The sequence below is a fragment of the Microtus oregoni genome, unplaced genomic scaffold (genome assembly GCF_018167655.1).
Source record: "Microtus oregoni isolate MIOR12 unplaced genomic scaffold, Mior012 000015F_ref0000493, whole genome shotgun sequence".
Taxonomy (NCBI): Eukaryota; Metazoa; Chordata; class Mammalia; order Rodentia; family Cricetidae; genus Microtus; species Microtus oregoni.
In genome coordinates this window covers 14,999,091-15,015,489 of record NW_024543074.1, presented here as the reverse complement: position 1 = coordinate 15,015,489, position 16,399 = coordinate 14,999,091, and the positions used below count along the sequence as shown (strand labels likewise).

Below are 16,399 nucleotides of genomic sequence, written 5' to 3'. Positions count from 1 at the left end.
GGGCATCAATATTTTTGGCTCCTCATGTATCAACACCCACACCTGAAACATCATTATGATCCCCAAATACTCCCTACCCCAGTGGCCTAGTCACTCTGTAGCTGATGGTTGGACAAATATCTGAAATGTGACCTCAAGTCCCCTACAGCTCTAGCTGCGAATGCTTTAACTCAGCTGCTCATGGTGGTGGGGGAGGGGCTGCTGTGCCACCATCCACAACTCTTCCATCCACGCGGTTAGAGAAGCTGAGAAATGACAGTGTATCCGTTCCATGGTGAGGAATCTGGATAGAGTGTTCACTCACAGAGCGGTTTCTATCAGCAGGGACCTGCTCAGAATAGCCCTGGGTTGACATTATCCTAGCTCCTCCCACTCACCAGAAAAACTAATTTCCCCTCAAGAAGTAAGAATAGGTCACAAGTTGAGAGCTGGGACTATACCTCAGAGATTCTATTCTTGGATATCCTGAGCCCTGTGTGGTCACCAAGGACCCTGGGTTGTGCAATATCCAACACGACACCATTGCTGTGCTGAAAAATTTCCCTCCACACCCCCGGATTCCATTTCCCCTTCTGCCGGGGCTGCCTATAAAGAGAAGGGGCATATGGCGTCAGACACCAGCAGGACACAAGCGGCAGTGAGGACGGGTCTCTGCTGACAAGCCCCAGCTCCATCACCTGCTCTACATCATGAAGGTCCCCACAGCTGCCCTTGCTGTCCTTCTCTGCACCATGGCTCTCTGTGACCAAGTCTTCTCAGCTCCATGTGAGTCCCCATCGATACAGCTCGTGTCCCCACTCTGGTCTTGAGCAGACCACAGCAGTCTTTTCTGTGGCTTCAGAGTCTACAAGAGAGAAGAAACTGATCTTACTCTTTAAGATTTTTATTTTTCTCTCTTTGGGGAGGGGATGTCTAACCTTTTGAAGGTACCTGGGACTTGGATTCAGAGTGAGGGAGGTGACTGGTGTCAATCACTTACCAGCCAGCCCTAGGATGCCTAACTCTGTCTCTGGGATGCCTTAGGCAATGCCCCAGGTGTCCTTTGTTAATTTCTTGTATCAGAGACAGCTGTGGAAGGGACATGGGGTAACCCACAGAAAAATTGAAAGCCCACAGTGGAGACAGAGAGAGGGAGGAAGAGAGGTAGAGAGCGAAACGGGGGGGGGGGGGGACAGAGAGACAGATAAGGAAGGCATTTCTGGTCCCAAATGTGGTCAGAGCCCCCTAGCCTTCCTTACCCTGTCAAGAAGTAGTATTGGCCAATTTTCCTGCCCTATGTTGACTTGAACACATTCTGCCTTTTCCCCTACAGATGGTGCTGACACCCCAACCTCCTGCTGCTTCACCTACAGCAGGCAGATTAACCGCAGATTCATTGCTGACTATTTTGAGACCAGCAGCCTTTGCTCTCAGCCAGGCGTCATGTAAGTTCTGTTCTCCTGCTTTCCCTTACATGGTGGGATTGGAACAGGGTGAGAGAGGGTTTATCAGCCAAGGAGGGGAAAGCATAGGATCCTCACAGGGGGCCAGTTAGAGAGGCTCTCTAGGGCATCTCTTTGGATAGGGGTCTGGATGGAGATGCCACAGAGGACCTCAGACTCTTCTATAGGTTGTTTAAATTTTGACCCTCATCTCTCTCCACAGTTTCCTAACTAAGAGAAACCGGCAGATCTGCGCTGACCCCAAAGAAACCTGGGTGCAAGAATACATGACTGACCTGGAGCTGAATGCCTGAGAGGCTTGGAAGCAGTGAGGAACTATGAAACATTCATGGGCCCTGTGTGGAGCACGGTCCTGAGTTTCAGAAAATCCCAGCCACCTCCACAGCTTCATCTCCTGTATACTGTTTGTTGCCAAGTGGCTACACTCAGGGACTTTCAACTTGAATTCTAATTTAATTTAATATTATTTAATTTTGTAATTTATTTTATTGTCACACTTGTGTTTGTGACTCTTAGTTCTGAACGATCTCAGGGTACTTTCCAACATCCCCTCCCTCTCCCCTTGCTCACACTGTGTTTGGTGACAGTGGGAGTGGCTGTCACCAGCCTGTTCTAGGTAGATACAGTGACAAGATCACATGCTGACAAAGAAACAATGGATGCTTTGTTTACACCAGAGAAATAATAAATATGCTTTTATAAAAGTGACTGGAATTGAGTTTTATTTTATTTCCTGGAAAATCAGAATTACAGATGAAGAGGAATAACAGCAAATATTAAAAAGATGTAAAATAGAATCCAGGGGTGTGGGAAGGGCTGGGAAGGTGAAAATGGGTGGGCTCCCATGGGGCACCCCCCTTCATACAGGAAGTATGGCGCTGGACCACTGGAATGGTGGCTATTTTGTGAATCAACTCATAACGAACCTGCTCTAGAAAAGGTCAACGTTTAAATAAACATCATCAAGTGGCAAATTAGTTCTGCATCCCAGGAATCAAGCTTTCTTAAGAACAGTTTAGAGGATTACTCTAAACTTGGTGGTTTTTTGTACATTGTCCATTTGATCTGGCTTTTTTGTTTTTCTTTTGAGTCAAGTCTCACTCCTTAACCCAGTCTTATCCAGATCTTGACCACTTAAGTCCACTGCTTTAAGGACCACTGTGGTGCGATTAGGCATGCTGACTTGGTACACAGTCTTAGCTAGCCTGAGCCCATAAACTTCACACCCAACAAGTTTCAGAGAGCAGGGGGAGTCGCGGTCTGGAAGGAAGCAGGGAGATAACCCTGAGAGTTGTTGGGGGCGTTCAGGTCCATGGAGTAGTACTGTACCTCCTCATACATGTTCAGATTTGTCTGACAATGCCTGGGGTGCCAGAACCCACAGGCTGCAAAGCCCAGAAACCAGGGTTAGAATCAAACATGACTGGAAAGAGCAGGCCTGAGGAAGTGATATCCATAGGGGAAAGACCGAGCCTGTGACCTGGGTTAGTGCAGGTCTGAGGCAGCGATCTCCAAAACAGCAGGACTGAGACAGCTACCTGGGCCAGAGCAGGCCACAGACAGTGAACTCCACGAGAGCAGGAGCAGATCTAGACCAGGGACATTTGTGGAGTCAGGACTAAGGCAGCAACCTCAGGCAGAGCAGAGCTGAGACAGCGACCTTCACAGGAGCAGGTAGATGGGACCAACCGCTGAGTGAGTGGGCCAGAGACAAAGACAGTTGTGGATCTGGGCATGAATATGGGACCTTCAAGTGTGTAGACCTAAGCCAGGACCCCTGTGGGTCTGGGCATGAGTTTGGGACCTCTGAAAAAGTAGGCCTGAGCCACGACCTCTATGGGTCTGGGTGTTGGTCTGAGACATAAAAGGACTAAGCAAGAACTAGAACCTCTGTGGGTTTAAGCATGAGTCTGGGACCACTAAGGAATAGGCCTGAGTCAGATCCACTGCAGGTCTGGGTGCACCCGAGTCTGGGACCTACAAGAGAGTAGACCAGAGCCAGAGACCTTTGCAGGACCAACCCCAAGCCATAGACCTCTACAGAAATGGATCCAGACCAGGAACATTGACAGAAACAGATCTGAGCTGAAAACCTAGGCTAGAGCAGGCCTGAGACAGCAAACTCCAAGGGAGTGGAGCAAAGCCCAGGAGTGCTGAGTGACCTTCTGGAACACGGAGTGACCAATGGGGTAATAGAACCGTGGCACTGACTGTACCACAAGGAACAAGCGTCTGAGCCTTGGATTCATTGGCATGGAGAAGATTAATCAACAGAATCACGGACAGCAACAACCACACCTATTAGAAGAAAAGATGAATAGAAAAGGTAAGAACACACACAACACTACAAAGAGCAAAATGACACCAGTAAAACCTAAACACGCTACAACAGCAAGACTTGAAAAACCAAATATAGATGAAGCAGAAGAAAGTGACCTAAAATATAACTTCCGGAGAATGTCTAAAACTCTTAAAGAGGAAATGAAACATTCCCTCAAAGAAATGGAGGAAAGACAAACAAAAAAATTGGAAGACATCAGCAAATCACTTAAAGAAAACCAAGAGAAACCAATAAAACATATGAAAAAACTATTCAAGACATAAAAACTGAAAAGGAGGCAATAAAAAAGAAACACAAGCCAAGGGAATTATTGAAACAGGAATCATGAGAAAAATATCAGGAACCACAAATGCAAGCATAAACAGCAGAATACCAGAGATGGGAGAGAGAATCATGAACACTGAAGACACAATAGAGGAAATAGACTCATCGGTAAAAGAAAACATTAAACCTAACAAAAGGTTAACACAAAATATCCAGGAAATATGGGACACCAAGAAAAGAACAAACCAAAGAATAATAGATATAGAAGAAGGAGAAGACATTCAACTCAAAAGCACTGAAAATATATCTAACACAATCAAAAAAGAAAACTTTCCCAAACTAAAAAGATATGCCTCTGAAGACAGAAGAAGCTTACAGAACACCGAATAAATTGGATCAAAAAAAAGGACCCTCTTCACATAATAATCCAAACACCAAACATACAGAGTAAAGAAAGAGCTGCAAAGGAAAAAGGCCAAGTAAAATATAAAGGCAGACCTATCTGAATTACACCTGACTTTGCATTGGAGACAATGAAAGCCAGATGGTCATGGTCAAGCATTATGCAGAAATTAAGAGACTATGAATTCCAGCCCTGACTATTACACCCAGCAAAACTTTCAATCATCATAAATGGACAAAACAAGATATTCCATGACAAAACCAGATTTAACTAATATCTAGCCACAAACCCAGGCCTACACAACATACTAGAAGGAAATGTCCAACCCTAGGAAGTTGGTTACATCAACAAACACAGACAATAGATGATCTCAGAGCAGTGAATACCAAAGAAGAAAAAAACACAAAAATTAACATCACCAAGAATGAACACTAAATTATCAGGAGATAACAATCACTGTTCTTCAATATCCCATAATATAAATAAACTCAACTCACCTATAAATGGCACAGACTAGCAGACTGGATACAAAAACAGAATCCATCCTTCTTCTTCATACAAGAAACACACCTCAATCTCAAAGACAGACATCACCTCAGAGTAAAGAGTTGGGAAAAAATTTTCCAATCAAATGGTCCTAAGAAAAGACCTGGTGTAGCTATCCGAATATCTAACAAAATAGACTTCAACCTAAAATCAATCAAAAGAGCCAAAAAAGGACATTTCATATTAGTCACAGGAAAAATCCATCAAGAGGAAATCTCAATACTGAACTTCTATGCCCCAAATACAAGAGCACACTCATATGTAAAATAAACACTTCTAAAGCTTAAATCGTACATTAAACCCTACACACTGATAATGGGAGGCTTCAACACTCCCCTCTCAACACTGGACAGGTCAGCCAGACAAGAAATTAACAGAGAAATAGGGGAACTAACATATGTTATGACTCAAATGGATTTAACAGACATCTATAGAATATCTATCCAAATATAAAGAATAACTCACCAAGGCCAGCTGGCCCGGGTCTGAAAAAACATGGGATAAAACCAGACTCGCTGAACATAGTGGACAATGAGGACTACTGAGAACTCAAGAACAATGGCAATTGGTTTTTGATCCTACTGCACGTACTAGCTTTGTGGGAGCCTAGGCAGTTTGGATGCTCACCTTACTAGACCTGGACGGAGGTGGGTGGTCCTTGGACTTCCCACAGGGCAGGGAACCCTGATTGCTCTTTGGGCTGACGAGGGAGGGGGACTTGATTGGGGGAGGAGGAGGGAAATGGGAGACGGTGTCGGGCAGGAGGCAGAAATCTTTAATAAATAAATAAATTTAAAAAAAGAATATATCTTCTTATGAGTACCTCAAGGACCCTTCTCAAAAATTGGCCGTATACTCAGTAAAAAACAAACCTCAACAAATACAAAAAATTGGAATAATCCCATGTATTTTATCACATGACCATTGTTTGAAACTAGAATTCAAAAGCAATACTAATTCCAGAAAACCCACAAACACATGGAAATTAAGCAATACTCACCTGAATCATTAATAGGTCAAAGAAGAAATAAAGGAAAAATTAAGATTTCCTAAAATTCAATGAATATGACCACCCAAAATACCCAAATTTATGGAACACAATGAAAGCAGTGTTAAGAGGAAAGTTCATAGCACTAAACACCTACATAAAGAAACTGGGGAAATCCCACCCTAGTCAATTAAAAGAACATTTGAAAACTTTAGAACAAAAAGAAGCAAACTCATCCAAGAGAACTAGATGGCAGGAAATAATCAAATTGAGAGCTGCAATCAACAAAATAGAAACAAAGAAAACAATACAAAGAATCAATGAGGCAAAGAGTTGGTTCTTAGAAATATCAACAAAGTAGACAAACCTTTCTCCAAACTAACCAAAAGGTAGAGAGAGAACATACAAATTAACAAAATCAGAAATGAAAAGGGGACATAACAACAGGCAAGGAAGAAATTCAGAGAATCATCAGGTCATATTTCAAAAATCTATACTCCAAAAACATTGGAAAACTTGAAGGAAATGGGCAACTTGCTTGATAAATATCACTAACAAAACTTAATTCAAGATCAGATAAGCAAATTAAACAGACATATAACTGCTGAAGAAAGAAACAGTCAACAAAAGTCTCCCAACCAAAACAAGTCCATGACCAGATGGTTTCAGCTCAGAATTTCACAAGATTTTCAAAGAACTAATACCAATACTCCTCAAATTGTTACACACAATAGAAACAGAAGGAACATTGACAAACTCTTTTTATGAGGGTATAATTACCCTGATACCAAAACCACATAAAGACATTACTAACAAAGAGAATTACAAACAAGTCTCCCTCATGATCATTGGTGAAAACGTACTAAATAAACTACTGGTAAATTGAATCCCAGACACATCAGAACCATCATCTACCATGATCACATCACGTTCATCCCAGAGTTACAGGGATGGATCAACATATGAAAATCTGTCAACGTTGTCCATCATTTAAACAAGCTGAAAAATAAAAACCACATGATCACCTCATTAAGATGCCAAAAGCTTTTGACAAAATACAACATCCCTTCATGATAACAGTTTTGAAGATAGCAGGGATACAAGGAGCATACCAAAACATAATAAAGGTAATTACAGCAAGCCAACATCCAAAATCAAACTAAATAGAGAGAAACTCCCAGTGATTCCACTGAAATCAAGAACAAGACAAATTTGTTCACTTTCTCCGTATCTATTCAAAATAGTTCTTGAGGTTGTAGCTAAACCAATAAGTCAACAAAAGGAGATCAAGGGGATATGAATTGGAAAAGAAGAAGTCAAACTCTCACTGTTGGCTGATGATATGATAGTTTAAATAAGTGACTTCAAAAATTCTACCAAGGAACTTCTACAACACGTAAACACTTTCAGCAATGGAGCAGATACAAGAATAACTCAAAAAAATCTATAGCCTTTCTGTACACAGATGATAAATGGGCTTCGAAAGGAATCAGAGAAACATCACCCTTCACAATAGCCACAAATAGCATAAAATATCTCACAGTAACTCTAGTCAAGCAAGCAGAAGACACGTATGATAAGAATTTTAAATCTTTGAAGAAATAAATCGAATAAGAAGAAAGAAATTGAAGAAGATACCAGAAAGTGGAAAGATCTCCCATGTTCTTGAGAACGTAGAATTAACATAGTAATAATGGCAATCTTACCAAAAGCAATCTACATATTCAATGCAATGCCCATCAAAATCCAAGCAAAATTTTCAGACCTTGAAAGAACAGTACTCAACTTCATATGGAAAAGCAAAAAACCCAGGATAGCTAAAACAATCCTGGACAATAAAGGAACTTCTGGAGGCATCACAATCCCTGACTTCAAACTCTACTACAGAGCTACAATACTGAAAGCAGCCTGTTATTGGCATAAAAACAAACAGGAGGAACAATGGAACCAAATCAAAGACCCAGATACTAATCCACACACCTTTGAATACCTGATTTTTGACCAAGAAGCAAAAAATATCAAATGGAAAAATGAAAAAAGAAAGCATATTTAACAAATGGTGCTGGCATACCTGGATATCAACATGTAGAAGAATGAAAATAGATCCATATCTATCACCATGCACAAAACTCAAGTCCAAATGTATCAAAGATCTCAACATAAAGCCAGCCACACTGAGCCTCATAAAAGAGAAAATGGGAAGTACATTGGAACACATTGGCACAGGACACCACTTCTTAATATAACCCCAGCCGCACAGATACTGAGAGAAACAATTAATAAGTGTGACCTCCTGAAACTGTAAAGATTCTGTAAAGCAAAGGACATGGTCAACAAGACAGAAGGACAGTCTACAGAATGGGACATCTTCATCAACCCCATATTAGACAGAGATTCAACCTCCAAAATATCCAAAGAACTCAAGAAATTGGTCATCAAAAGAAGAAATAATTCAATAAAATATGGAGTACAGATCTAAACAGAGAACTCTCAACAAAAGAATCTAAAATAGCTAAAAGACACTTAAGGAAAAGCTCAACATCCTTAGTCATCAGAGAAATGCAAACCAAAAACAATTCTGAGATTCCACCTTATATGTGTAAGAATGGCCAACATCAAAAACACTAATGACAGCCCATGCTGGAGAGGTTGTGGGATAATGGAACACTCCTGTATTGCTGGTAGGAATGCAAGCTGCTATAGCCTCTTTGGATGTCAGTGTGGTGATTTCTCAGAAATTTAGAAAACAACATTACTCAAGACCCAGTAATACCACTTTTGGATATAAATATAAAGGAAGGTCAATTGTGCCACAAAGACATGTGCTCAACTATGTTCCTAGCAGCATTGGAAATAACCTAAATTCCCCTTGAGGGAAAAATAGATAAAGAAAATGTGGTATATTTACACAATGGATTACCACATAGCAGAAAAAATAACAACATCTTGAATTTTTCAGGCAAATGGATGGAGCTAGAAAACATCATTTTGAGTGAAGTAACACAGACACAGTAAGTCAATTATCACATGTTCTCACTAGCAAAGAAAATCAGCCCACAAATCACAATCCCAGAGACCCTAGACAACAATGAGGACCCTCAGAGAGACATACATATATCTAATCTACATGGGATGTAGAAAATCACCAGATCTTCTGAGTAAATTGGGAGCATGGGGACATTGGGAGAGGGTTGAAGGGGATGGGAGAGGCACGGATGGAAGCAGAGCAAAATTTAGAGGTCAGTTTAAATCAATAAAAAAAATCAAACATGACTGGAAAATACAGGCAATGAAATAATTCCTAATGATATTTTGCTACACTCATACATTGGTGCCTAACACAATACTCTTCAGAGAGACTTCATCCAGCAACTAAAGGGAACAGATGAAGAGACTCACAGACAAACATTAGGCAGAGCTCAGGGAATCCTGCAGAAGATGGGGAGGAAGGATTGATTATAGGAGACAAAGGTGTCAAGGATACCCCAAGAAAACTTACATACTCAACTAACCTGGTTCATAGGGGCTAACAGAGACTGAACCTATAACCAGAGAGCCTTTGTGAGACTGACCTAAGCCCTCTGCATATATGTTGTAGTTCTGTAGTTTGGTCATCTTGTGGGACTCCCAATAGAGGGAGAGTCTGTCCCTGATCCTTTACCTGCTTTTTGGACTCTTTTCCACAAGGTTCCTAGTCTTACTTGATAAGCCATATTTGGTTGATATCCATGTGAGGCCTACATTTTTCTAAAGAAAAATAGAGAAGGAGTAGCTGTAGGGGTTCAGCAGGGAGGAAGGAAAGGAGAAAGGAAAATTAGGATCAGAATGTAATATAATAGACAGGAATAAATTTAAAAATTTTTTAAAAGAAATTGTTTAAGTTACTTTCGTTTTATTTTACTTTTTGGTTTTGTTTTTTAAAGATTTAATTTATTTTTAATTACATACAGGTGTGTGTCTATGTGTGAGTATGTGAGCCTGAGAGCAGGTGTTCACGAAAGCCAGCGGCATCTGATGCCTCTGGGGTTGAAATATAGGCAGTTCTGAGCTGCCTAGCATGGGTGATGGGAACTGAACTCAGGTCTTCTGCAAGAGACCTTTCTTTAAACTGAGTTGTAGGTGGCAACTGCTCATTTTCTCCCTGACTGCTCAGACCCGAATAATCACACAGAAAGTATATTAATTACAACACTGTTTGGCCAATGACTCTAGCGTATTTCTAACTTTCTCTTATATGTTAAATTAATCCATTTCTATCAATGTGTATATTACCACTTGGCTGTGGCCTACTGTTAAGGTTGCTAAGGTTCTGGTGTGTCTTTCTCCTTTGGCAGCTACATGCATCTCTTTGATGCCACCTACTCTCACTCTCTATCTCTCTTCTGATTTCCCACCTGGCTTCACTCTGCTAAGCCATTGTCCCAAAGAGTGTTATTCATTAACCATTAAAAGCAACATATATACAGAAGGATATCCCACATCATCTCCCCTTTTCTGTCTAAAGAAAAATCAAGGCTTTAACTTTAACATAGTAAAATTACATATAACAAAACAGGTTCAAGCAAGAATTACAGTTAGAATATTTAGTTTATTTGTATCTGGCAAATCTGAAGAAAATATGTGATCATCTATTTTATCCTTGTGAGTCTTAATTTGATATCTAATTCATTTCTGATCATAATTAAGGAAAATTAAAACTATGTATCGTCAACTCTTAAAAGACCTCAGTATTGCTATAGGATAGGGTCATTTCAGGTTGCCTATCCTCAGCTGCCCAAGGGACTAACTGGGGACATCACCATGGGCTCCTGGGAGCCAGTCTAAGGTTAAGTCTCTTGCCAACCCTAAAGTGTCTCCCTTAACTAAGAATTGTTGTTCCGTGCTCCCCTGTCCAACCTTCCTTTATCCCAATCCTCCTGTTTCCCCAAGTTCCCCCCTCCTTCCCTTCTAACTTTTCTCTCCCCATCTCCCCTTACCTCCATCTCACCCCACCCCAAAGTTCCCAATTTTCTCCCCGGCAATTTTGTCTACTTCCCATAGCCAAGAGGATAACTATATGCTTTTCCTTGGGTTCACTTTCTTATTTAGTTTCTTTAGGTTCCCCAATTGTAGTCTCCGTGACCCTTATTTAAGGCTAGAAACAAATTATGAATGAGTACATCCCATGTTCATCTTTTTGGGTCTGGGATACCTCACTCAGGATAGTGTTTTCTATTTCCATCCATTTGCATGCAAAATTTGAGAAGTCATTGTTTTTTTACCGCAGCGTAGTACTCTAATGTGTATATATTCCATACTTTTTTCATCCATTCTTCCATTAAAGGGCATCTAGGTTGTTTCCAGGTTCTGTCTATTACAAATAATACTGCTATGAACATAGTTGAAAAAATGCTTTTGTTATATGATAGGGCATCTCTTGGGTATACTTCAGCAGTCATTTTCCTCTGGGTCCTGCATGTCCAGTTTATACAGCATACCCTCCATCAGTCCTGGCAAGAGCAGTTTCTTGCCCAAATTGCTAAGCAAACTCCATAAGAAGACTCAGCAGTGCCTGTCATCCTTTTGAAGTAATTGGTTTGGGCAGAAGCAGACATGTCTCACTGTCAGAAAAAGTCTAACTTCGTTAAGCATTATAAATGCCATATTCCCTAGGTCTTTGAAATGTTGAAGATTATCTATCTAACTGAAATATATCTCTGTATATCTAGAAAACCTAACTAACATGACTACAAGTTTGATTATTATAACTGACTATCAATTAATCTGTATTTCTTAACTACACATTACATTTTAAGTGAGCTGCACAAACACAATACCTTAAGGGCAGAAATACATATACACAATGTAGCAAGTTGGCCTTAAGTTTGTATCAATAGACCAGGATCCATTCCAATGCAAAATATTCATCTTTATATCTTATCTCCTCTAAGTGAAAACAAGCATTTATAAACAATCATTTTAGAAATTTGAGCTTAGTTTTCTCCAAACTGCTTCCTGCTGTTTGTTGGAAGAAGTATTCTGAAGGGTTCATAGAGACCTTTCGGTGGGGTCTTGTTCCATCAAACCACTTTAGCCTGGAAAGAATGCACAAGTTCTCATCTTCTGTGGAAACAAAAGCAGAAGCTCTTTTCCAAAACTACATAGTCTTAGACCCAAATTTTGAAGTCACGATACCTCTCATATATATATTATATGTAGTTATGTATATATGTAGTTGGTTTAGCATAGCAGCACCCAAAATGAGTTGTCTCTCTGAAGCCAAAAAATTCAAAGAAAACACAATAATATGCATAATCCAGATTCTCTTTGTATTTTCCATCTTTACATGGCTTTTTTCTTTCCTTCTTTAGTATAAGACTGTATATAATCTTCTATATTACTTTTCTTGTCTCCTTAAACACTTTCTTTTATTTTTCAAACATGTTTCTTTTCATAACGGTCTATATTCTTTTTTATTCTCTTTTCCAAGGCTACGTACATTTATCCAGCACTGTGACCCATTCAGAGGTCTTTTTCATCTGAATCTGTTTTTTTTGCATATCTGCAATCATTTCTTGACTAAGAGTGTTTTGTTATTTTTTTAAATGATTTAAATGGCTAGGACAAACTCCACAGCCCTGCCTGTTTGTTCCACCCTGTCCAACATAGCAGAGGGATGTTCACCACCTCTGTAAGCCATCCTCACCACCCTAGATCCAGGGACACAGAGGGTCTATGCTGCCATAAGCAACTGGTCCTAGGCAGCTCACAAACTCCACTTAAGTGCAGGACCTCCCGAAATAGCCAGAGATCATGCTGCTAGGAACTGGAACCAGGAAGCTGGATCTTAAAGAAGTCATGCATTTTTTCCACTAACACTGAGTCAGGAAGACTTCTCTTAAAGGAGCCATGCCTCTGCTTGCTGCCAACAGACTCTATCTGAAAAATGTGGCTATCAAGAAGCTGTGCTTAACTCTGCTCTTCTGGGTCTAGAAATCTTTCCCAAGCTCTCTCGGATTTTATGTGGATGTATTTTCCCCATGTTGGGAAACCTTTTGTCGGAGTACAAAAGAATTTCATGTTAGCCTGGAATGAAGTATAACAAAGGCTTATTTATCTAGGGGTAAATTCATAGAAAGAGTAGTGATATGCAGTTTTGCGTGTGCTAGGAACTGGAAATGAAAGCATCAGCCAAGAGGCCCACATTTGCTTTATGTGTGCATTTATGGTACATGAAATCATGCCCAAAAAGGGCCAGTATCTTAAGGGCTATTGGCTGAAGGAGTTCCCACAGCATTGAGTCATCTCTCCAGCACATCCCACACCAGGTTCAATTTCCAGTGTAGATTAAAGTAGGTGACTACATAGATGTAGGAAGTTGGAAGTTGTGAGAGCAGAGAGAGGAGTGAAAGTGACTCTGACTTCCTGGCTTCTGACTTAGACGTTCCATACGACGAGATGCTTTTGGAGAATAGATGATACATGATTCAGGGGTGGATGGCATCTCATATCAAGATATAAAATCTGATTTGATGAACACACACATGTACACACATAAACACACCCGCATACACACCAGAGAAAATTGCAAGAATTCAAGCAGGAAATGAAAGACTCACATCAAAATGAAGGAATGCCGTTATTGAAATCTTGCCTCTCCTGGATCTGAGAAGGAAGCCTGACTCCAGGATGCTGTTTTTGCCTTCATGAGTGATGTGCCCTTGCCTACTAAAGCTACGGAAAGCAGAGGTAGACCTAACAAGGTGTTATTATCAATTAGCCCATTCATGGGACACAGCTGCCAAACAAGAGCAGAGACTGATACCCAGGAAAATGGAACCACGGTGGGGAAACTAGAAAGAAATCAATGGACAGAGCAGGATCATGGGAAGTGTGGGAAGTGAGAAGAGGCGAGCAGAGCAGTCAGAGGGAAGGACAAAGAAGAGGAGTTGCCCCATTAGACTCCCTGGAGTCATAAGTAGGATACTGAGCTGTGGTGGGGCTGTGGGAAGGCTGAGTGAATGGTGAATCTAGGATACAGATTAAACCCTCGACAGCAAGGAGGTTCCATTGTGTGGACTACTGGCTGCTTTCTGTTTGGCCACTAATTGATCACGGTGTTTTCCCTAGAGAAGAAAAGATCTTGTCACTGTTGTCTATTTTTATCCTTCTCTTTCCTTCAGTATTCAACTCTATTATGAGTTTAAAGCATAAATACATTTTATCTGAGCTGTGATTTATTCATTTACCAAATATGTGTTAAATATCACTAAGTTTCAGGCTGTCTCACTCGGTTGCAGAAGCAGGGGAAAATATTGCTGATGGTGAAATGTATCGCTGACCAGTCTATGTGTAACCCCAGCAAGCCATTTTTCCTGGAAACACCAGTCTGTCACCTACAGCATTTCTAAGATTCTTCTTACTCAACCCTTCCATGACACATTCAGAGCATGGTCAAAACAATTATTAGGCGTATAAGTATGTCATATTCTAATCCAAGTGAGAACACATAGGGAAGACATTTCCTGGTTTGGGGATTGATATAAAAAGACTTGCAACACTATAGACACTGAGGATTATATATTCCATCCATTGCCTTCATTCAAAAAAAAAAAAACCAAATTGGTCAGGAAACCCACCCATTTAGACTCAACATGTACTAGGATTTGTTATCCAAACTCTACCAGTAAGGCATTGTCTGAATTTGTTTAATACCAACAGGACATCATTGAAATTTTAAAACAAAACTTTACATGGATGACCGAAGAATCACTGCAGTAAGTGATGTTATACTGGAAATAGAAAGTGTCCCGTGCTCAAAGTGGCTGACATGGCAGTTTTCACTTCCTCTTCCAGCTCAGAAACTAAATCGTAGGTACAAAGGTGGCTTCCAAACAACAGAGAGAGTGATGGGGATGGGTGGATGACTGATGGTTTCCAGCAGAAACAGTAAATAGGTAAAGATCATGGACTGTTAAGAAAGTCCTGATGAGACTAGACACAGTCAGGGGGTGTTGTTTTGGGAGACAGGGTCTCACATACCCATGGTTAGCCTCAAGCCAATGATGTAGCTGAGGATGACCATGAACTTCTGGTTCTGTGCCTCCAACTTGAGAGGGCTGGGATTGCAGGCTGGTATCCCCACTCCTGGCTTTCCTGGAAGGTAGTTTCTAATGAAACTAGTGATTATGACTCTTTTCTTTAGAATTGATAGGAAATCGGAAGAAACTTGGATGCCCCATCCCTAGTAAAAACCACTATTGCCTTTTCTCTTTGCCTCTTGCTACCAGCATTAGCAATCACCAGGAGAAATGGAAACAGAGCCTGTGTGCTTTAAAGACTGTACGAGGAGAGGACTAGGACACAGGCCTCTACAGATACCAGTCCACAGCTCAAGGTGAATGGGGGAAATTTCACAAAGTCACACTCCCTAGATAAAAAAAAAAAAAAAAAAAACTACAGGCAGCAATAGCTGTCAGAGAGGGACAATCAGCTCTCTCCGGGGATGAACTTACAATGAGTTATCCAAATCCAACTGCTCTGCCCCAAACACATGTTCATAAGAGCAATGCGAGATGGACTCAGGAACAAAAATGAGTAGAGAAGGAGAGGTCGTGAATTTGAGAGGGAGTTGGGAACCATGGGGAAGTTAGAGAGGGGGAGGAGTGGAAGTGATGTACACTGTGTGTGGAGACCAGGAGAGTGTCATCTGAATGAGGAAGGAAGGAAATCGAGTTCAACATGACTCAATAGCCCGTCTTGGATCAAACTTCTAGAGTCTGATATAGCGTCCTTTATTTTGGGCAAATAAAAGTATAGCACAGTATAGAAACAACTTTCCTGGTGTAACACACAATCCCCTGTGCACAAGGATGCATGATGATATTGAAACTCCTCTCAAAATACATGTCATTCTTACATGAGGATGGGTTCTAGAGACAGGCTACATGCAGTATCTTATGGGCATATGGAAGGATCTGATGTGTTCTTGGTCACACAGACAACACTGGAGGTTTTTGGGCTATTAGCCACTTCCTGTCACAGTTGCAGCTCCTCATTAACTTTGGTTCATTACATGCATTGAGAGTGCATTGAGGCCATGGAGCCAAGGGGACACGTTAAGGTCTCAGTATTTACTCATTCTCACTGCTTTTGCAAACTGGACTTTATCCCTAATAGCACCAGGCAGTTTCAACCCAAATGAAAATCAACGTAAAATCACAATCGATATTTAAAAAAAGATTTATTATGAAAATGTATGAAATCAATTACACGATCATATCCAATAGCAAAGAAACAGTAATGATGGACCATCTCCATGGGAGACACATGTCCTTCAACTAAATATAAATAGCAGAAATAACATCAACTAAAATAACAGTCTATGAATATTTAAATTAAGAAGTAGCCCTCCCTGACGTGGCGCCTCCTGCAGC

At 40.7% G+C, this 16,399-nt stretch overlaps 1 protein-coding gene across 1 annotated transcript; it reads left to right on the top strand.

The window, feature by feature from the left end:
- Positions 1-689: 689 nt before the first annotated feature.
- LOC121456902 (C-C motif chemokine 3-like) lies at positions 690-1,766 on the top strand. The gene is made up of 3 exons (XM_041665430.1): positions 690-765; positions 1,313-1,424; positions 1,645-1,766. The coding sequence occupies exons 1-3, from the start codon at positions 690-692 to the stop codon at positions 1,733-1,735; spliced, it is 279 nt and encodes a 92-aa protein (XP_041521364.1). The 3' UTR covers positions 1,736-1,766.
- Positions 1,767-16,399: the final 14,633 nt, after the last annotated feature.